Raw genomic sequence first — 22,291 nt, forward strand, 5'->3', positions numbered from 1 at the left:
CAGGGGGCTTCTTCCACCACTTTTTTCGTTCCTCCTCAAAAGACCCCACCATTAACAGAGTTGTTTTTACAGCACTTCGGTTTACATGTTAACAAGTAGGCTACAGTACTGTAAGCAGCCAAAATAGTGTGTATTTCAAGAACTACCCAATCTTCTTGAAAACAAAAACATGTGTGAAAAAGAAACCCACAAACAGAAACCAAAAAACTCAAAACAATTTTTTTTGTATGTCAGTTATGAAAACGACAGAAAAAGAACAGCATGAACGACATACCTTAGCTATCTGGACACACCAGTTTAGCAGAAGCTGGGAGCCAATATTATCCTTATGTTCATGAACATAATCCAATAGGCAGCCGTGAGGCATCAGCTGAGTGACGAGCTGAATGGTCGGGCTCAAGCAGACACCCAGGAGTCTCACCAGGTGTGGGTGGTCCATGCTGGCCATGATAAGAGCTTCCTGTAACAACAAAAGTGACCCAGTTACTCCAGGGTACTTACAGACTCTATGCATAGAAGATTTCCCATTTCCCATCGGGCGCCTAAAGGCGATCAGTGTCACCGAAGTACCATGAATTCCTACGTTGTCTATCCAGTGCTAGGTTTACCTAGACAAAATACAGTCTGATCTAACGTATGTTTGATGTAATGTGCCCCAAGCAACAGGTCAGACCACGTGAACAGATCCAGTGAGGGCTCAGATCAGAAATTCTGCACTGCCCTGTATTGCCTGTCCCATTACAGCCACAGAAGCAAAGGTGTAAGTGTGACACATTTGATTTTGCTTAAAGGTCTCATTGGTCTTGTTTTACCTCCCTTAATTTGGTTTCTTCAGTATACTTTCCCAACTAGTGGTCAACTCATTAGGCATCAGGTTTTTTTTATGCAAGCAAACTATGCCACTCGCGTCTACTGAGATAGCCAGTTAGGTCTCATTTGGCAAGATATTCGATTAAGCTGTGCCAAAATGCCTTAGTGGATCAGAGATTTTATGCTTAGTATTTTATAGGCTTAGGCATGTAATATTTACATGTCGATGGAGGCCTTCCCACAGTTCAACCTGCAAAGGGTTAAGAATCAGGAGTTTAGTGTGGGCTTTTCAAACGTGTCTGATGCTCAGAAGTCCTACTGAAAGTCAGCAGATTTGTTAAGCCATCAGGGTATGACCATGTTACCGTTTCTATGACCTTTGTACAGCAATAGCCTAAACTAGTGGTTGTGACGGTACAGTAGCAGCCCAGCTGCAGTAGCAGTCCTATCCTACCCGTCTCCTGATGTTGCCACAAGTAGATCACTACGGAAAGCAGCAGCTTTCTAAATCTGAGCCTCTTAGCTTGGCTCCTGATTCTTCCAAAGTCCTCTCCAAACAGATCTCCGATGAGTTATTTCCTTTTTTTTTCCTCCATGCTTCAGCTTCCCACACAGTAAAGAGGAAATAATACGCTTTCCTTTCTTCTACACTTTATTTACCATTTCCAGATCATAAGTTTTCAGAGGTTTTCAGCTAGCAAGCTAGGTTGTCCAATACAAAGGACCAGAAGGACTTAATCTTGGCTACGCTGTTCAGCCCTGAAGTTCACACCACTGACAAGTAGCACAGGAGCTCCTTATAAAAAACCTAAATACCTGTTCTTAGAGGTAATGCTGCCATCAGAAGCAACTGGTAGTCAAAAAAGGCAGGGAGAAAGCTTTTCTCTCTCATTCACCGAGTCCTCCATTTCAAGACCACTTCATCATGGCAATGGAACAATGAAAAGTGAGATGAAACCGTGGCTTTGTAAAGCTATTTTAGTTCTCTTTCTTTCTCAAAAGACCTATACGACATCTTTCTGACAACCTAAAGAATAACAGCTGTAATAGTGCCAAAGAAAGAAAGAAAGAAAAAAAGGAAGAGAAAAAGTTGGCATCAGAGGAACACAGCATACCTCCCAAATAAAAGTGGTTTTTTTTTCCTTCCCTAAATTAAGGCAAAAAAAAGTCCTGGCAAGTAGGGCGAGTTTGTATTAAAGGAAATTGCTCATCATAGTACAAAGAATATTTGAAACCAAATTGCAGAGTATTTGCATAATAGTTCTCTCTCTTTCTTTCTCTCTTCTTTTTGTTAACATGAAAAGATGAACAAGACACTAATTATAGGTTCCCCCCCCCCAATAAGAAAAGAGCAGATGGCCTCCATTGGGGGGGCAATATCTCCTTCCTTTTTCTTCCTAAATGTATGTGAAGAAATAAAACAAATAAATGAATAAATGGGGGCTATTTGATGGGATGACTGGAGGAGGAGCTCCGAGGAAGATTCCGATGTAACAAATTACAAAAGGGATCTGAATTTAAGCAGTTTTGCTCACATTCATATTAATGTAGTTCTCACTCACTCAAGTCATATGTACGGGCTCTCCTTGAAACAATTTTAGCCTCTCTTCTGCTGTCACTAGAAAATGTCACTGAAGGTCACCAGAATAAATACCTGTTGACAGGTGCATTATCCAGTTTCAGAGTGCAAAATTACTCTGCCTCATTTTTTTCTTTTTACCCCATTCATTTTTCTCCTGCAGATGCATAAGGGGATAGTACTTGTTGCCCCCTGCCTCTCTGAGTAAAGGTAAGAGTTTCTCCAGAAACTTGGGAGTAGGAGTACTTTTCTTTACAACGAGGACTGATTAGAACATAGACAATATATTCTTTTTGCTCACCAAGGGACCACATGGAAAGCTTTGAAGCATGTGCTCAATTAGCCTCCAGCTACTTACCATTTACAAGCCTATCTGAGTCCAGAAGACAGACACTTCTGTACAATAATAAAAGCAAGCAGTACCATTTGTTTCATTCTGATGTTACGGGAAAGCACATACTCTTCCAATAGTTTTGGGCAACGGTTCCAGAAAAAAAATAAAAATGTTGTTAATAAAATATTATGGACTGCTCTGTAATGAATTGAGACACACAACAGAGAGCAAGGAAGTCTTCATTATAGATCTAAGTCACTAATGGATACTAATTTAGCATGAATCCTGGCTTCACATAGTTATTCTCATTAGTAAAAGTATTGTTATTTTTATTGAACTTGCATCTACAGGAGAACTAAATTCAGGGTTATGTCTATCCGGCACAGCACAAACACAAAGTAAAAGAGATTGCAATTGTTCCGCTAGGGCCTAATTAGACAAAACAGACAAACAACAACAACGGAAACATTATGACTTAGTAGCATTTTAAAAATCTGTTCAGCAAATAAGGAATACAAGTCCCCATGTTAAAATCTGGTTGGACGTGAAAGACCCTAGAGCTACAATCTCCATGGCACTTGGGCACTTTGCAGCCTGGCTCCCAATTAAATTTACTGAAACATTTCATCAGGTAAGGCACCAAAAATCACGGACTTGGCTGTCTGACACCTGCTTCTTTCAAAACTGGCCTCTGCAATTTTCCGTATCGTTTGGTAGCCTATGTCTGCAAATCTTGTCTCTGTACTCAATTGGTACAATTACACAAATGATTTTAAAATTGTGCCTATTTTAATTTAATGGAGAGGAAACTGAGGTACAGAAAAGCACAACCTAATATCCACAGTTACACAGTAAGTCTAGAGCAGAAGTGGGAACCGTGCCCCAGATCACTTTATCTTTCTCTCCTGAAAAAAGTCCTTTGAAGGTTGAAATGAAAAAGGGAAGGAGGGGAGAGAAATTACTCAAGTACTGCATCTTATTTTTCCCCTGGGAGTCAGAGTCTTTGTAACGTCACATGTTCACACTAGCATCTGAGAAATGAGAGGACTGGTGACAGTTTTGAAAGGCTCCTGTTGGACATCAGGCACCCTCCTTCATCTATTCACAGGAGCAAGAAATCTTATCACAAGAGTAACTCCCCAGCCAAAGCACATCTCTTCCTGGAGTTTCCTTATGCTGTTGCTGCTCAGGTATTAATTATTGCAGCAGTGCATGGCAGCCATACACAGGACAGCTATAAGCTAGGCAGCATAGACACAGGTAGCAGTTGTGGAGCTCAGCCTGCCTTACCTCTAAGATGTATTTTGCAGTCTACGGTGAGCCCTGACCAGTTGAAGCTAGGGTACTACAAGATCTCAAATGAGTTACTTCACCCAAGGCTGTGTATGTATATTCTATTCACAGCAGTGCTTACAGCGTTAATATATCTGAGGGGAAGGATGGCAAAGAAAGACCTTGATGCAGAAGGCAGCTACTCCTACTAGTAGCTTGGCAGGGCCGTTGTTGTATCCCCCCAGCATCGTCACAGAGAGAATAGCAAGTGACTTTAATTGAGCCTTCCGTGTTCAGCTCAGTCTTATACTTCTCAGATATGCTATTCTGTATAAAGAAATCATGTCATGTTGATCATTGTTCTCTTCTGCCCCTTTTGAATGTGGTTGAATTACTGCCACATTAAACTCAATTCCTGTGATTTATATACAAAACCCTGTATTAAACAATTATATTAAACAATGATATAAATGTTGTTTTAATGTTTTACACTGATCCATCGGTCATGTGCATTTAGTAACACAATAGGATACCCAAGAAGATGGGAGAGTTCGTAGTGAGCCATCACCAGACCTATGACTGGTTTCTGTCAGCACGGCTACGTCAACAGGGGTCCGAGGCGGTGCAGTTGCTAATCCACAGTGAGAGGCCAGGAGAAGCCCTCAGAGCACCTGCTGTTATGACTGCCAAAACAGGTTTAGACAGGTAGAACTTATTTAAGTCACGAGAGCTGGCTTTCACCGTAACGATCCACCACATAGTCCCATCCAGGCTAAAAGCACTTGTCAACCCCGATGACGAAGGGAACCAACCATTCGCATCTCACAGGTCACTTAAGTTGCCTTCATTCCTTACATGGCTTTGAAAACCCCACCTAAAACTGTTTCCTGATCTATCTGTACTCTGCAGTCATGTTTGAAATGCCTTTAATTTGCCTGTTGTTTCTGAAAAGTAACTTAAAATCCAACTAAAGCAGGATTTTCATTTTGGCCTTCCAGGATGAGGAAGAAAAAACAATTCTCAAGACTGAGAGAAGAAAAGGTGCTCTTAGTAAGAGCTACAGCACATGTTATAACATGGTATTTAACTTCTCCCTTTCCGACTTTGATCTGTTATTGCTAACAATTACAGTTGACAACTGAACATAAATATTAGCCAGCATGATGGTCCCTGGAAGAGCATCCTTTGATACTGATTTTCTTTCTCTGGCCATTTAGTTTGTAAACCAGTGGACTCAGCAAGGTGCATATGCCATCAGCAGTAAAATAATGCCATGCTTATGTCCATGTTGAAAATTTATTCTCCACCCAGAGTCGTCCAGGACAGAACTCTCTTCCAGCATATGTCCTTGTTAATCAGTACACCAGTTCAGTACATGGTCAAGCATCCCTGGCCAGATGGTTCCCAAGATGCTAGAGGTGGCATACAGGTAACTTCTGAGACCGCTGGGGTCCTGAAACCAGGCAGAGCTGACAGTGAGCCATCACCCTGCTGAGTCCAAAACCATGATCTAAAGGAAATCTGAACATCAGAATTGGTCAAGAGACCTTCCCATAGCTGCTTATGGAGGCTCTGAAAAGTGTAAACAGGTTGTGTCATTAAGAGTCCTGTACCATGTGGTGCACCTCAGCACCTTCTAGTGCAGTGCTTGATAACCTCATCTTCTTGCCGCTGAAGACTTCACCTAACAAGAGAATTAGCATTTGAAGTAATATTGATTATCTCCTTATATATCAGATTGATGTATCTTGCAGAGGGGAAAAGTTACTCCGGAAAGCTTGTTCTTTAACACATGAGCTTCCTGAGCACCAAGAGCCATACCACACAGAGCACTGGGAGCAGCTCACTTACAGGTAGCCAACATTCCCTTCGAGCGCTCCATATACATGTGCTACCCCTCAGAACCAGGGCAGGAGAAACATGCTTCCTGTTCCAGAGAAGCACCACAGATCTGCTGCCCCAATTCAGCAAGCCCAGGGTAAATTTTACTGCTCCAGTTAAGCCAGATGAACATACGTACCTGATAAAGACTTCAGTAAGCAGGGAAAAACTGAAAAATCTTTGGTTTCCTAGCCTTCTGCTTCTAACTGTTCTTGCCATAAAATGCCCTCGAACAAAAGAAGCCAGGAAAGAACAATCCACCTGTTTTTCCTAATCATTGTCAAGTAAATAAATGTACTTACAAGCTGACTTCATATGGTGCTGTGTATTTTTCTGAAAGCACAAGCTGTGCTGTGGTAACAGGAGAGATACTACAGTGAATACATTGCTTTTTACATTAATTTTACAATGCTTCTAATGGCTACGGCAAATACCCGTCCGGAGTGTGTGTCTGACCTGCTTCGGGGCAGATCCAATTACAGTTCAACACATTTTCAACGCCTCTTCTTTGTCTTCCAGGTCTTACAAATTTTTTAGGTTACAGCTGACAGCCCATGCAGTCTGCGTAATTACTTAAGCGGAAAGACAGCACAACGTATATACTCAAAAAACATACACACCCACATTTATCGTATGACAGTGATACCCATTGCTACATCTTCATCGCTACACTTCCTATGCCAGACACTGCTTTCAGTTGCTTTACTGCATTGCTATGCTCTCAACCCTTGGGCTGGAGTTTTTCACCACTTGGGTAGATACTCTCTGGAAAGCTTCCATTGAAATGTCTCAGCCATTTCTGAAAATAAGAGATGCAGCTATAGGGACCAACAAAGGATATCAGTGTCCCACAGCGGGACAGGAGCAAACGGAAGGAGGACAGTAACAGCATAAACTGCCACATTTGTTTTTCCCGGAACCGCTTTAGAGGCATTAGAAGCAGACACATTTAACACGGCACTTTCAGGCAAAAGTCTTATTTGGGACTTGGCAACAGCTTCCATAACCAATTTTACTGCTGTGTAATACAGCGAACAACACTCGAATGCTGCAAGGGCAGATTCCGCCCTGAGGTTACTACTGCAGGACTGAGCTACACACTTTAACTTGGCTCACGTGAGTCCGGTACCATACCCCATGTCCCATGACGTAACAGGTTTCTGTCCCTGTACCCTCCTGAGAGATGGTGACAACACCTAGGCTGCGTACAACCAATTCACTCAACTTCTCATTGGAGAAGCAGGACTTGGAAGCAAATGAAGAAAGGTATTTTAATCTTTCTCTACATCCACATCCATACACCAAGCATAAAGCAAGGTGAATACTTGCAGCAGGTACAGGTTCATCAATGGTTGTTGCACAGAAGTGTAACAGTGCACCTTCAGGTCCAAATCCTATATGCACACTCAGACAACCAATCGCTTTTTCTTTGGGGAAACACTGAATTTGGCTGGCACAGCAAGAAATAACTAGAGGTCTAAATCAAGGCTCTGTTATTAAGGAAGTCTAACAGGCTGTTCGGTAGAGTTTTGCACTAACCACCATCCCCTTGAAACTCCCCCCTGTGCTTGTTTTGCTTTAGGAAGCCATGTTAAGGAAGCTGTATCTGACCAAACAGAGAACAAAACAGTATGAGTGCCTTGTAAACATGTTTTTCCTCAGTGCCAGCACAAACTCTTACGATTAAAGAGACTACGGGCTTTGAATGGGTGGTTTTGGACTTATCTCTTTTGGACATAAGGGATTTGAGCTTTTTTGAGCTCAGTTTCCAAGAAGGAGCTTGACCAGAGGTCCGTTGGGTAGTAAGTGGAATCACTGCATACTTAGACTGGAGTACAAGTATGCTGCACCATTAAACGGTGAGATTAACTTACTCCTTTAGAAAGTTCTGGAAATCCAGCTGCCAGGTGTGCCACCACTACACCCAAAACTTTCTAGGATAAAAACTAAGAACTTCAAAAAAAAAAAAAAAAAGAAAATTCCACGGCAAGGACCACACACTGTGGTCTATCACGCACAAATGTGGTGGGGACAGCACCAGGGAAGTACTGCTCACTTGGCTCTGACCAAGCTAGTGCCATCGGGAGAAGCTGGCTCCAGGTCAGCGTCTCACCCTGCACCCAGGCTGCAGTCTGGTGATGAGCAAGGCATGGAACAACACCAGAGTAACGTGCTCTCCACCGTCCAGGAGCAGAGCTGGTCTCTGGCTGGGGCACTACTAAACAGGGGCACAGCCTTTTCTGGAACTGGTATGTGTCTTTAAATGTGCTGCGTTTCTCAGAGCAGGCATACCCTCTGAGACTCCTTTGCTTGTCACAGCACTCGCACACAGCAGAGAGGGTACGTAGTCTTACTGACTCAACACTGCAGAGGCACAGCCCGCATTGTTGACACTGAATTCAAATGCATGCGATTGCCCCATGCGATTCAAATGCACGAGAGAGATGCCCCACTTTCCTCCAAACACTTACCTGAAACTAGCATAATTCAGGGATTTGAAAGCTCTCCCTCTTGAAGCTATCAGACTGCTGGGTCAAATATTCCGTGCCCACCTTAGAGAAGCAGTAGGTCCTATTCATGCAGGAACAGATACCTTCAAGTGCTTATAGAAGCAAATCTGGCTCACCATGTATTTTGAAGCAACATAAACAAATTTAAAAAAAAAAAAAGCGCAGTACTGTGATCTCTGTCCTGCAAACACTGAGGGCACGGGCAACTATGCTGACTCTGACAGGACTCATGTGCTTAAGAGTTAAGCACATGCTTAAATGTTTGAAAGCGTAGGAGATACATTTTGTAGAACCCACACATCATATGCCTCTTATTTCTCCCTGCTGACGTTGTACCAATTAAGTCTCCCAATTCATCAGAGCCCATGTTAGACAGCTCAGGAGGAATCTCAAGACTAAAGGAACAGACCTCTAGTGCACAAACAAGGTAAGTGAAGATTTTCCGTCAAATATCCAGTCAGGGGACAACTCCCACCAGCCTTTCTGTGAACCTTGCCTAAAAATATTAATTCTCGTGATGAGAAAGCAAAATCTAGCCTATTTCCAGTTCACTTTTATGCATAAATGGCCAAGAGCTCAGGACCTCAGCAACCAGAAATGTTTCCATTGAAAGTCATCAAGAGAAGTAACACTGGGTTTCCGACTGGCTGTCTCCCCTTGCAGACCGGGTGTAAGTGGTTTAACAGTGTGCACACCTCTCTAAAAACACTGTATCATTCTGATAAATGTTTTACTTACAGTTTGCGACACGCATCATTATTTCAGAATAGTCTGTCAAAAGTGATTTGTTTCTTACTATTTTGATGCAACTAGCAAAAATGTTTGAAGTTTTAAATGTACAGTCTAAAAACCGCAATCATTTCAGCGTGATTCAAGCAGAAAAAAACAGACCTCACCACTGACCAGCTTATAAACATTTTCAGCCTTAGCTGCAGATTCCTTTCAGAAGGAGGGAGTTATTGCTTTGATTTTTTATTTAAGATGAGTGATGGCAAGGTCTCAAGAATGAGTGATAGAGAAAAAAGAAAAAAAAAAAATCTATCAAGTTCTCACTCATTTCTGAAGAGTCTTAGGGCACTGCTTTGAAATTTTCTGGTATTGCTGAAAAGGTTACCTTTATAATCACATACCCAAAGCTCTTTCCTCCTTCAGGATCAATTTAAAGGGATAGCACCAGATTGAAACCTAATTTCATCAAGTGTACTATCAACATTAAGAGTTGTTTTATCAAAGATCCATTTTGCCTATAGCCCAGGCATTTAATCTCTCACAACTGAGAATTCAAAACAGACTCATCTCCATGTTGCCCTCATCTGTATTCAGTTGCATCACACTCAGGTCTCAAGTACTGCAAAGGGATGATGATATTTAAACAAAAAAAAAGTTTCATTGGACTGTTTGGTTCACTGTTAAGATTATTTTTTTTTTTTTGACCAAGCTGGCATCAGTGAAACACAAAAATCATCAAAAGGTGCCACACATTTTCTGTGTTACAACTCTTTCTTCCTTTCAGCATTACTCTGCCATTTTCTCCTGAGTTTCTACAGTTCCCCACACTTTTCTTCTTCGCTTTCTTTGTTCTTTCTTTTACCATCCTGTTGACCTACTCTTCTCCCAAAGATAAAATTAACATTAAAAACCTCTTAAAAAAAAAATGCTTGAAAGAATATCACTGCCACCAACAAATTTCATACACCTCCCATCTCCTGCGCACTGCACTGCCTCTCCCAGCTGCGGCGAGGCCAGGCTCTGCCCTGCGCTTCACCTGCCATGGCAGAACCTCGATCCTGGCCAAGTCCTGCATCCAGCGACGCGGTCCTTAGCCCTGCTGCCAGGCAGATGCTGCCCAGCTTTAGAACACTTCTAGAATGGCAAATATCGGGAGCACTGGGTGCGAACGGTTAGGGCTGTGGTAGCAGGGGTGCTGTGGGAAGAGGCTGGGGCCGATCTGACCCGAACACCACCAGCTCCAGCCAGCCCACCAGCTGGGAGGAGAGCCGGCTGCAGCTGGGCCATGGAAAGGGGGAGGAAAGGTGGGGGGTTTCCACAAATGTTAGTGGGGTGCTGGCTGTTTGTTTGCTAATACAGCATCAGCTACTAAATATTTATGTTAATTGGCAACAAATTCAGTTACATTCCCCAAGTCGAGTCTGTTTCACCTGTGACAGTAATTGGTGAGCGATTTCCCTATCCTTATTTTGACCCAGGAGTTTTCTCCTGTTCCTTCCGTTTTCTCCCCAGTCTCGCTGGCTGTGGGGGGGTGAGTTAGCGGCTGTGAGCTGGGATGGCTCCTCTGCCCCCTTCCATGGCCACTGTGGGATGATGCCCACCCAGTTCAGTAACCTGGCTCTGAAACGTGGCCAGAATTTAAGAAGTCAATGCGAAGGAGAGCAAAGGTAGCTCACATCCCTGGCTGGTCTACAGGTATGTTTGGGGCAGGGGGGAGGTTCTTATAAACCTTAACACTGGCAGCTTGTCTTATGCTCTAATCATAAGGTTTCACATCCCTCCCTAAACTTTCACAAGATTTGAGCATGTCCTGCTGTCAGGGTAATACATACATAAAAGAATAGAATACTATAATGAATCTTTTTTTTCATGTTGATAAAGTCTTGACATCTGCAATAAGCCCCACATCAAATACTATGTCTGATCTTCAATGCGTGGCCATGTTCAAGTCCAGACTTCTGTCAGGGGAAAGCAAACAACTCCAAGAACAAACCTCCATGAACGAGTGGCCAACCGTCTGTTACCAATACAAAAGCCTCGATCAAATCAATAAATACAACTGTATTTATTAGTTTGTATTTGTGGCTGTGTCGACACTCTCATAAAGACAAGATCTCACTGAAGTACAGAAGCCAAGAACAAAGTTAACGGCAACCACCACTTAAACTTGTAGCATTGCAGGAGGGAATGCCTATTTTATAAGTAATCTGTAATTTCAGAGTGGTATGAACAGGGGAAAATAATAATTTCTGTTATACTTTCATCCTATTTTGTGAATTATGAGAATCCCAAGAACACTTAACTATGCTAGTATGATGGCATGGTATGACAGATCCAGAATTTCCAAAGGGCTATGCAACTAAAAGGACTCTACAAGTCAAAACCCCAAACCTCTTTTCCTAGCATTTCCTACAGCAAACTGTGACAAGGTGGACTGGGGTGCATCTGCTTTTCAACAGCTGGCCGTACCTTGCAGCTGTCTAGGAAAGTGAGTGAAAAAGGCTCTAAGTGACATTGCCAGGGAAACTTCGGGCAAAGGAAGCACAATTAGAAAACCTGGGACCCGAAGGCACTACCGTTGTGCCAAAGTTAGGGCTAGAGATGTATTCACAGCAGTTCTATGGATGTGCCATACAAAGAGCAAGCTTGCTTTCAGATCTGAAGCCCAGTTAATTTGCACCTTGATTATAAAGCAGTAACCCCACCCACACTGCAGAGAGCCTTGACAGCTAGCACCTATTTTGCGTCTTACTGTCAAGATCAGTAGTCAACAGCTTGACATTTAATAAAAAGCAGGAAAAGGTATCCATGGCTGTTACACCATCAGCCTTTCTCACCAACACAATTATTTGGGATTACTTTAATAAAACAGAAGTAGAGTTACATATCATTAATCCATCCTATCTAGTCCTTGTTGCATGCATTTACGTTTTCATTTTTAAGAAGTTGTTTTTAAAGGCCTACGCTACCATAATATGACATCTTACTTGAATCAAAGAATATGTGGTGCCTCTGAGAGGCACACTGTGAAGCTCAAAATGACACCAAGTTGCCAGTTCTTTGGTCATCCTCTGCAGACTTCTGTGCCAGTGAAATGCCAAAGCCACAGCAAGCTGTTGCACATCACTAGAGTGTTCACCAAGAGGAGGTTTTGGAAGTAGATAAAGATGGCATGTTTAGATTGTGCCGTGAGTATGCAGAATAGGAGAAAAGAGGTATCAGTTACTAGCTATGGGCAGGCCAATACAAATTTGAAAGTGACCTGGAATTTTGTCTCATTTTTACAGGCAGGGGAGGGAGACAGACATCTCTGTACACGAATGCATCTTTCAGGACTGGGCTACATAAGGATATTACATGGCAACAAAATGCTCTCTCCCTGTGGCACTTCTTACATCCACATAGAGAAGTGAGTGCCACTCACTCACAAAGTGAGCTCCACTCACTTTTTCTTCACCAGCTCAACTGCAGACCAGAGGGCTGATCTGCAAGTTTTAGTTGAGCTAGAAACATTTATATGGTGACACAATGTGGTTTAAGACACCTTCCAGAGCTCTAGGACACTTTGAGAGCTTGCCAAGCTGTCACATAAACATCAACATCAATAACATTCAGTAGTCTAGAGTTTCACTCAGATCTATGTTCTCATCTAAATGACAGCACTGTCAAGAACGTAAATTGTGCTCTCACCTGATGGAAGAGATTATTCACAGAGGAACCAGAAGCATCTCCCCACTCTGCTTAAAATCAAACAGGACATAGCATTCAGATCCTCAGAAAAGACCTGGCACTGAAAAATGTTTCCCATCCTTTACTCAGCTAAACAAAAAATTCCCCAGTCCTCCCACTCCTTCTCCTTGCTGTCCACAAACTAACCACACATGAAAAATCTTTAATATTCCAATTCGGATTTAACAACATTCCTGTCTAATAAACATAGTCTAACTTTTGAAACAACCGATGACTTCAAAACAGAAATCCAACAGAGTTCATTCAGAAAATGACAAATCATTTTTTGAATGACAAGACACTATCATATTTCTAAAACACCTTCTAGCTGAGAAGTTCACTGGAATTTATCTCCCACTGAAATGCTTCAGCAGAAACTCCTCCTTTTAGTTCCAGCAAGTTAGTATCTTTTACCAAGAAATATTTGTCCAATTTTGCCAAGAAAACATTTCACCAAGGAGACTCTCTTCCCTTCCTCATTTCAAACACCATTACTTTCCAAACACTCTCATTACTAAAATAACTTCTCAGAGGAAGTATTCTCGTATTTTGTATTTTTAGCAGGTGACTCTAGCCACTGACCTAAAGCAACAATACTTCATTTAAAAAGAAAAAACCCCACACACCAAAAAAAAAGCCCCAACCACACCAAAAAAAACCCCCAAAAACTCAAACAATTAGCTTGGCTTCAGAAAACATACAAAGAGCTAAATTCTGCTTTTTTATACCTATACAAATCATGCCACTGAACTCCATCAAAGGGCACTGCCTAGTCAGCAAAAGCATCCTCAACACCGGAGAATGTTTCCAAATAGGTTCAGCCTGAGGGTTGCCTATCCACCGACATTACCTCCACTCGGTAAATCGAAGCCCAGGGAACTGCCTGTAGCCAGTCCCTGTTTCACGTTCCCCTATTTTATTGAGTCTTACATTTCCATCAGATAAACTGTTATTTGACTGTACCTCATCCCTTTCCTACCTTTGTACTGACACTGCTCCATATCACAGAATTTACCTATGCAAGTCAATCAACGAATGCCTTTGAAACCTGTATGGAGCAAATGCAACACAGCTGCGATCTGTCAACATAGCTCAAAAATCTACATAACTCTATTTTCTTACAACATTTTTGTATCATTTGTCATGTAAAGCATTAAGGTAACAACAGGCCCTGGTCTATCTGAAATCTATGCAATTCTGTTTTCACAGAATCACAGAACGGTCGGGGTTGGAAGGGACCTGTGGAGATCATCCAGTCCAACCCCCCTGCCAAAGCAGGGTCACCTACACCAAGTTACACAGAAACACATCCAGGTAGGTTTTGAGTATCTCCAGAGAAGGAGACTCCACAGCCTCTCTGAGCAGCCTGTGCCAGTGCTCTGCCACCCTCAAAGTACAGAAGTTCTTCCTCATCTTCAGGTGGAACTTCCTGAGTTTTGGTTTGTGCTCGTTGCCCCTTTTGTACTATGCATATTTGTCTCTGTCATTAAAAACCTGATATACTATATAAAGCAGAAACCTTCAGGATACAATTGTAATCAGCTTATAAGTAACTAAGAGGGAAGAATACCTGTTCTCTCTCTTCTGTTGCTAACACATGATTTGCTTTTTGTCAAGCATCATCCAGCTTCTTTACAATACCTGACTTGGGGGACAGCACTGATTGATAATGAGATGTTTGAAAAGAACATTTTAGACATGTTCTCAGTTCGTAAGTAGAGAAAACAGCTTTGTCTGAAAACAAAGCTCATATAGGATCTGCTTTTCTAAGTAAACATTTCAACCCGATTTAAAATCAGAACACAATTAAAAATAAAAATTAATTAAAAAATTGAATGATTTGCTCAGAGGTTATGAGATCTGTGTTGCAATTCAGAGAATCCCATCTCTAAATGGGTATAATAATAGTTGTTCCTCTACCCTTTATCTGTTGTGTCTGTGTTGATTGAAAGCCTTTCAAGGCAGGGAGAAGCTCACCATGTTTTCACAGCACAAAGATCATCTGATCTTCATAGGTCCAAGAGATGCTGTATATTACAACGAGAAGCAACACCACCAAAGTTAATATGGAGAATATTGCTCTGCAAAATCTTTTGATTTTCAGAACTACAGTTTCAGTATTGAAGGACCAAGCATTTCAAGCCAGCAATTACTGCTCTGTGGACTGCCAGCCACATTGTGACCTCAGTTCTCTCTGTTTATCCTAGTTATTGCACTGAAATCTAAAAGGTATTGGCAGAATATTACAAAGATTATCAGCAAGCCAGTCATGTACCAGACTTCCCTGTCTTACTTCTTCCATTACAACTATTTGAAAAGCACCGATAGCAACGGTTGGCTATCACTTGTAAATAACACGCAGAATATTAATATAAACAGATGTTAATTATTTCATTTTTATAAATCTCTGACAGTTGCTGATGTATCAGAGGTGTCTGGATCAGCACTGAGACATGGACAATAATTTTTGAAGGGTCATCTGCAACAAAGTGCTAAGGGAGAAGTATTCCAAACTACGGTATGTTGAAGATAAAATATATTTCGATAGTGATACTTCAAGTTCAGCTCCTATAAGCCTGTGCTTCTGTACCCTTCCATTTCTATTAAAAATAGACACAGTGTGGGTATTTGTATGTATAAAACCGTCTTGGAGTTTTTTTTTTTTCACTCACTACAACACAAAAAGCCTTGCTCTCCCTTAACTTTAAGTTGACTTGGCACTTCGGCAGTATAAAAACAAGTATGACAAATATAATGCATTGATCCTCCAGGGCCCCTAGTCCTTGCTCACTTTCTGCATTGTTGCTGATCTGTGAGTTGCAGCATGTGCTGGAGCTCACACACAGCCCCATCAGCCTGCTTTCATGAAAAATCTGATAGGTAATAGCCTACCCATCTGGCACTGAACTAAATCACAGACAACTGTACTTCAAAAATGATTACCCAGCATATACATGCAGTTTTACAGCCAGCTCCTCTGACTTAAATATCAAGACATTTCTTCTTCAGTCTTTCCCTCAAACCTCATTAGATTCACCATTAACCTCGAACTAGTGATGGCTTGTTTGGGATGCATTACAGTTAAGCCTGTGGAAACAGTACCTCTTTTTTATTAACAGAGGTCCCATAAAACCCTGCATTTTTCATCAGTGTGGCAACATTCTGGCATACGCATTGCCTTTTAGGAACTGAAACATTAACGTGTGCCTATTTTATATTGCTAATGTGAGCTGGAGGCACAAAGAAAAAATGCAAAGCAAGAGGAAATTTCTTAAATACAGGCTTTCCGTTTCTTTTAGTGGTAAGTCAGCACTAGTTGCCCAGTTCTTGCTGCCAAAGTCTGCTTTAAAACTGCATATCTGTGTCAGCTGCTTCTCCTTACATATCAAGCATTATTCAACAATCTTATCTTCCATTTTACGAAGTTTTGTCAGTTTTATTTCTGCACTCTACATCTGAATGTCAGAAAGACTGCCAAGAATTCCAGTATTCCCAGTCACTTTGCTGATGTTTAAGGAAGGCTGTTTCTCATGTGCGTAATTACAAGTCTATCAGCTATAGCCTACCACTCCAGCAAGACCTGTTCCTACACAGATAACATCTTTCCCTCTGCCTTAAACCACACCATCCACTGGTGGTGCAGATGAGAAGACTAGCACCTGCAGGCATCATCACGTCAGGAGGTGAGTCCCCAAAATTCATGGCCTTACAGTATCCAGTAGAAATTTTTATTGAAGTGCATAAGATTGCTCTCCTAAAAGCCCGCATCCAGATACAAGGTACCTAAGTCTTGGGAAAACAGGAAGCTGGAAGGGAGCATCCTGGCTCAGATCCAGATCTAACATACAGTAAAGGGTGGCAACATCCAGTGCAATGCCAAGAGCTAGAAGCCCATGGTACTGTAAGCAACAGAAAACTCATCATAGAAATATCCAAATGCTAAGAGCTTCTGATGAAGTCTCCTAATTAAACTACTGTGTACCACTTTTGATACTCATAGCACCACTTCTCTGCCTTATTTTTTTTAATATTCCCATCCTTTGCCTGTTCAATTTCTAAACTTTTTCAAAAAAACCTCTCTCCCACAGTGTCCTGTTAAAACAGTGGTAACTATGGGATCCTGACCTTCATAACAATAACACATACAGCTAAGCAAACAACTGACTTTATGTTTCAGTAACCAAGCTGAAATGTATGCTCCAAAGCAACAACAAGTATCAGGCATGTTATTGGTGCACTCATACCTTTAAAAAGGAATCATAATACAAGACAACAGTTCAAAACATTTCTTTCACACACACACAATTTACAGCCAAAACTACTTGAATTTGATTAGAATTTTTAGTTTCAGTTAACCCACAGCTGTGTTTCCCAACGAATAAACTAACACTCCTCCCTGATCTTCTCCCTGCTCACAGAGTTTACCCCACCTTATGCATGGTTTCCAAGTCATAATGCAATACAAACTTTAAATAAGGAGTTCTGCCATTGCCACACACAAAAAGCTTCTGAATACACTTCCTGACTCAGTCACGAATAACTTACAATGTCAGCCACTCACTAAAGCATATGATTCTCCCTTAAACCTGTGGCAGACTTCTTGGAAAGACGACTCCAGAGTTGAAGTCCTGGCCCTGCTGAATCCACTGGCAAATTCACAGCTCCCATTGACTTCAACAGGGCTCAGTTTTCCTCCATCACCAGTAGCAGGGAAACTCCTTTTCCCCCAGCGTATTTTCCAATCGGAGTGTTATGGCAGCAGAATTGTTTCCAAACAGCCTGGATTGTTGACTTCATCCTTTCTGTGCATATACTTTCTCCGTACAGCCACATGCTCTTGCACACGGAAAATTAACACACCCTTGCACATACACAGACATCTTACCCTCACATACTATGGAAGGAAAAATTACTGGAGTAAGTAAACATTTCAAGAGAAAATTATTACTTAAGATAGAAATAACAGAAATGTGGCCTTGAAACAGTTAATCTTCAGATGACTAAAAGCAGTTAACCTTCAGTAGTGATCAGATTTTCAGCTTCTGTAGAGGCTGATCACTCTTGGGGCTTGTGCATGGTATGCAGAGTTCTCAAGGACAGCTTGATTTCTGGCATCTCTGGACAAGTTGGAAATTGTAATTGCAATCACAGTGAGCTTCTGCGCCTGGAACTGACAGGCAAACAGTTCCCCCTCCTAAGTGGCTATACTTACAGTGTGCAGAAGCGGGAGGAAGAGGGGAGACTGCACAAAAGGGAGGCTACAATCAGGTGAGTTAGGTCACCCCTTGCCCACCCCCCCCGCCTCCGGCAACTGAACATGATGGAGTGAAAACCTGTTTGAATCACAGCTGAAGCACACTGCCAGGCAGTGCAGCAACGCTGTTGTTCATTATCAGCTATTCTTACAGAGACCCCTTATGCCAGTTGGAAAGGAGGATGTTTACATAAATGACAGCAGAAGAGGATAAGGAAAAATGTCTTTCTGCTGCCATAAAGGATTTAATTCAATCCTAAAGCTGCCCTTTAAACCGAGGCTCAAGATTATTTTGGTTGTATTTCCCAAGCAGCCGTGCAGTCAGTGGAATGACTGGGGTGCCTGGATGTACTATTCAACTACTGTTAGTAGTACTGGCTTTTCAAACTTTCAGAAACACCTACGTGGACTGTTGAAGACCTGGGTCAAACACTTGGCTAGGTAGGACATGAGATGTATACAAGGAATTAAAAATAATTAAAGGGACAGACAAAAATATTTCTCCACTCACCTACATAGTCATGTAAGGCAGAATCTTAGAAGGAGATTCTGTGTAAATGCACCTGTGTCAACTGGGAAACTGTGCATCACACAGTGCATTCCCAGGGAGTCCCAAGGGCCCTATAAAAGCTGCCGTGGGCCAGGGAAGGAATCCAAAAGCTTCAGCTTAGAACCTTCCTATGTCTGATGCCAATGGTGGAAACCAAGAAGAGGCAAGTCCTCTCTCACCTTCCCCACTGGACTAGCTAGCTGTATCTCCAGCATACTTTCCACAAGGGCATCGAGACATACCTGAAGAAACAAAGAAAGCACCTAGAGCTATCCAGATCTCTGTGGGTTTTCAGCTGAACAGGAGACAAAATTCTCTTTTGCTAGCCAGCTACACGATTTTTTTCCTCTTGAAACCTCTGAACCAAAGGTAAGTTTGATACATCTTGACAACTTGTCTTTATTATAAGACAGGCTTACAATTTAGGAAAAGCTGTTTCTCTTTCTTTTTGCAGTACAAGACATCTGACTGCTTTATTAATTTAGTTAATTACGTCAGACATAAATAAAAGATGTGGGTACAGTCCCCTATATGCAGCTTTGTTTTGTTTGCTGCATGCCTGGTGGAGGTCATTGTCACTTACTACCTTTACACTTCACTTGACAAATGCTCTCCAGCACGCTGAACGCTGCTCCTAGAGACAGCCAGGAACCACAGTAAGTCCAGGCGAAGTCAAGAAGCCCCCTAGATCTTAATTATAAAACCATAAAAGAAACCAACTGCCTCTGAAGCTCTCTTACCAGGAAACAAATGAGAATGGGAAATTTATTTCCACCCATAAATTCCAAACCCTTCAGTTTAATTTTTCCCAAGTTAACTTTCTCACCTAGCTAAGCAGCACTGCCTTCTATTATTAGCTTCTGGCCCAATATCAGCTGACCACCATCAGTCAAACTGTCTTCATCTCAATGAGCTCAGGGACTCCCAAGGAACCCTGTGTATGTAGACTTGTGCTTGCAGCCTCTAATTATTTTCTAACAGATAATGGAGCATTTAAGTTCAGAGAGGATAGATTAAACTTGTAAGTGGATCAAAACCCTGGGCAGAATCACAGCTCACAGGATTACTTCCTGGAAACCCCAAGCTTAGAGGGCTAGAGAGGAAAGGCCCTCATCAATTGTCTGCTTCCCCATGACAAGTTAGTTTAAATACCTTTTTTTTTTCTCGCCTCAAAGACAGTTTGCTGTGCTTCCCAACTGCAGCATGACTTCAGAATGTATTACATTACCAGTCGAGCATCTGGTTTGATGTTAAACCATCTGATCGGGCCAATGGCTACTTGACTTATCAGGCAATTATAACAGTCAAATAATTTGAGGCTAAGGAGAGGAAATTGTGAGGGAGTGAAATTGTAAGTCCCTGTTCTACTATCAAGTAGCCTCTCAGCTGCGTATTTGCCTTTTTTCCTCACAACAAGCCTCTCTTCCCTCCCTAAAACTCAGGAGCCTCATATATTCTGTTACCGGCCTTAGGGTGAGGAGCAGGACATTGTTCCCTCCTGCTACCCCCCTGCGTCTGCTGGTGACTCCCCTCCCAGACAGCCTTGAAGGCAGACCAGTAGCAAGAAAGCCTGCGCTCTGAATTCAAATTCCGGCGCCCTTCTGGGGACAACGAAGTGTGACCACCCAAACAGAGAGGAGAAACTACACCCCACAACTTAAGCACCTGTTTCAACACCTGAGGGGAAATTCTTTAGACTATGAAACTATTACAGAGATAATATGTATCCAGAAATACGTGGAAAAAAAATAAACTTACATTTTACAAAACAGTAGCAACAACCTCTGCACGGTGAAAACAAACCCACAGAAGTCCACATGTACATTTTTCTTCTGCCCTGGAGAAGGCGGTTATGGGTTACTTAGTAGACTTCAGCTTGCGTTGTTGTAACAGACACAGATTACTGCAGTGATAAAAACTATGTAAGAAAGCAGGGAGCAGAGTAAAAGAAGAAAGAGCTAGATGGGAATGTGTGGAGAAAGCCTGGAGAACAGATTCTGCTAAAACTCCCTGAAGAAAAATTCCAAATAGGGGATGTACTTTTTGATGACGGCCAATTCATCATCCCCTGATGGGAGGAAGGTGGGAGGCGTTTGGCCATAGCGGGTGCTAACATCATGCATTATATCATTATAGTCATTACAGATCCATTAGTGGGTGTTCAAGGGGCTGAAATGACAGCCCAGTAGCCAAATTGTTGTTCTTTACTCTTTTAGCATAACATTTAGCAGAATTTCAAGAGCTCACGGAGCACTTTCAGACTTACGTTCTGCCAACATGAGAAGTTTTAACCAGAGCCTACGGAAAAAGCCACTAACATCTATACCAGCTATTTCTGTAGACACTGACATGTCCCAAGTACTCTCTCTGTACATAAATCACTGTTTACAAGAGGCTTTACATTTTCCAGGGCCTCTCAAAAAGGAATACTAAGTTCTCCTTGCAAGTACAAGGGCGTACACAATCAAGTAAGGAGCAATTGCTGACAAAAGCACACCTGTACTTGACAAGTACAATAAAATGAAAGTCAAGGGTGTGACTCTCATAATGACACCTCCTTCCCACTAACCTCCTCTTCCCGTTCACAATCAACATGTCAGACACTTATTTAAGAGTTAACCCCCACTATGTTCATAATGGCACTTAGCCACCCATATACCTTCAAAAAATCTGATACAACTGCTTTTAAACAACAATGACTAATCGTAATACTCATTACACTGAGAACACAGTTGATGCATTTTGCTTTCATATGTACACTTCAATTTTCCTCATACACTAACACCAGTAAACAGTATCAATTTTTGTCAGGATAGTTATACTGACCAAAGCCTTGGAGTGAGAATGAGTAAAACATGTTTTTCGACTACAACTTATTCTTTAATGAAAGATATTTAAGTTATCTCCATGTAATAGCTTAAAATTTTAAAAAGAGTTTAATACTATGTCCTTTCTGGGACAGAGAGGAGTGGTCACATTAAAACCATAAACCACGCCTAGGTCGTTCTCTTTAAAAATGTGGCTTGTTTCAGGAGATGTATGACTGGGTTAGGAGGTGAGGATGGCAGGAACATCAGTACAATTGCATGAGCAATTATTTCAAAAGAATGACATTAAATCTTCATCAATGCAGTACAGCAAAGGATGTTACAGACCACTGTACAGATATCAAAGGCAGTATTGATACAAAACATCTTATTTCTCTATTGCCATTTATATCAACTAATGACAAAGTTCAATTCTTTTTTATGATGATTAAAAATAACCTTTAGGCTATTATTAGCTTCTAGGACTAAAAATAAGCTTAACTTTTCTCTCACCTTGTTACCACTGGGTCAGAGACTCATGAGAAACTGTTAAAGACAAACCTTTTCTAGCGTGACAGTACCATACATAGTTAAAATCTCTAGAGTTTCCAAAAAACCTTCATCATTTCTGAGCCATTTATCAGATGTTATTATGCATACATTGGAGGTAAACATAGTCTTGTGAACTAAGTCAGCTGATTAAGCTGGGCTATGAAACCTCAGACAAGTAACTGTGTCGTTTAACAAGGACCTCATGTTTTCTTTGTAGTGTGCTTCAAGGTTAATCAATATCAGAGAAGGAGATATTACTATTATTTCTGTATCAGATCAGGCGT

The 22,291-nt window shown here is 41.7% G+C and overlaps 1 protein-coding gene across 1 annotated transcript in view; it reads right to left on the reverse strand.

Moving 5' to 3' along the window:
* Positions 1 to 274: 274 nt before the first annotated feature.
* The window catches only part of ERBB4 (v-erb-b2 avian erythroblastic leukemia viral oncogene homolog 4), a gene marked incomplete at both ends in the record, with an annotated part of 112,172 nt that continues 90,155 nt past the window's right edge, over positions 275 to 22,291 (reverse strand). Inside the window, one exon of the mRNA XM_009696912.1 lies at positions 275 to 460. Within this exon, the coding sequence (XP_009695214.1) occupies positions 275 to 460 (186 nt within the window). The remainder of the gene's footprint in view (positions 461 to 22,291) is intronic.

The sequence above is a fragment of the Cariama cristata genome, unplaced genomic scaffold, assembly GCF_000690535.1.
Source record: "Cariama cristata isolate BGI_N322 unplaced genomic scaffold, ASM69053v1 scaffold9633, whole genome shotgun sequence".
In the NCBI taxonomy this organism is placed as follows: Eukaryota; Metazoa; Chordata; class Aves; order Cariamiformes; family Cariamidae; genus Cariama; species Cariama cristata.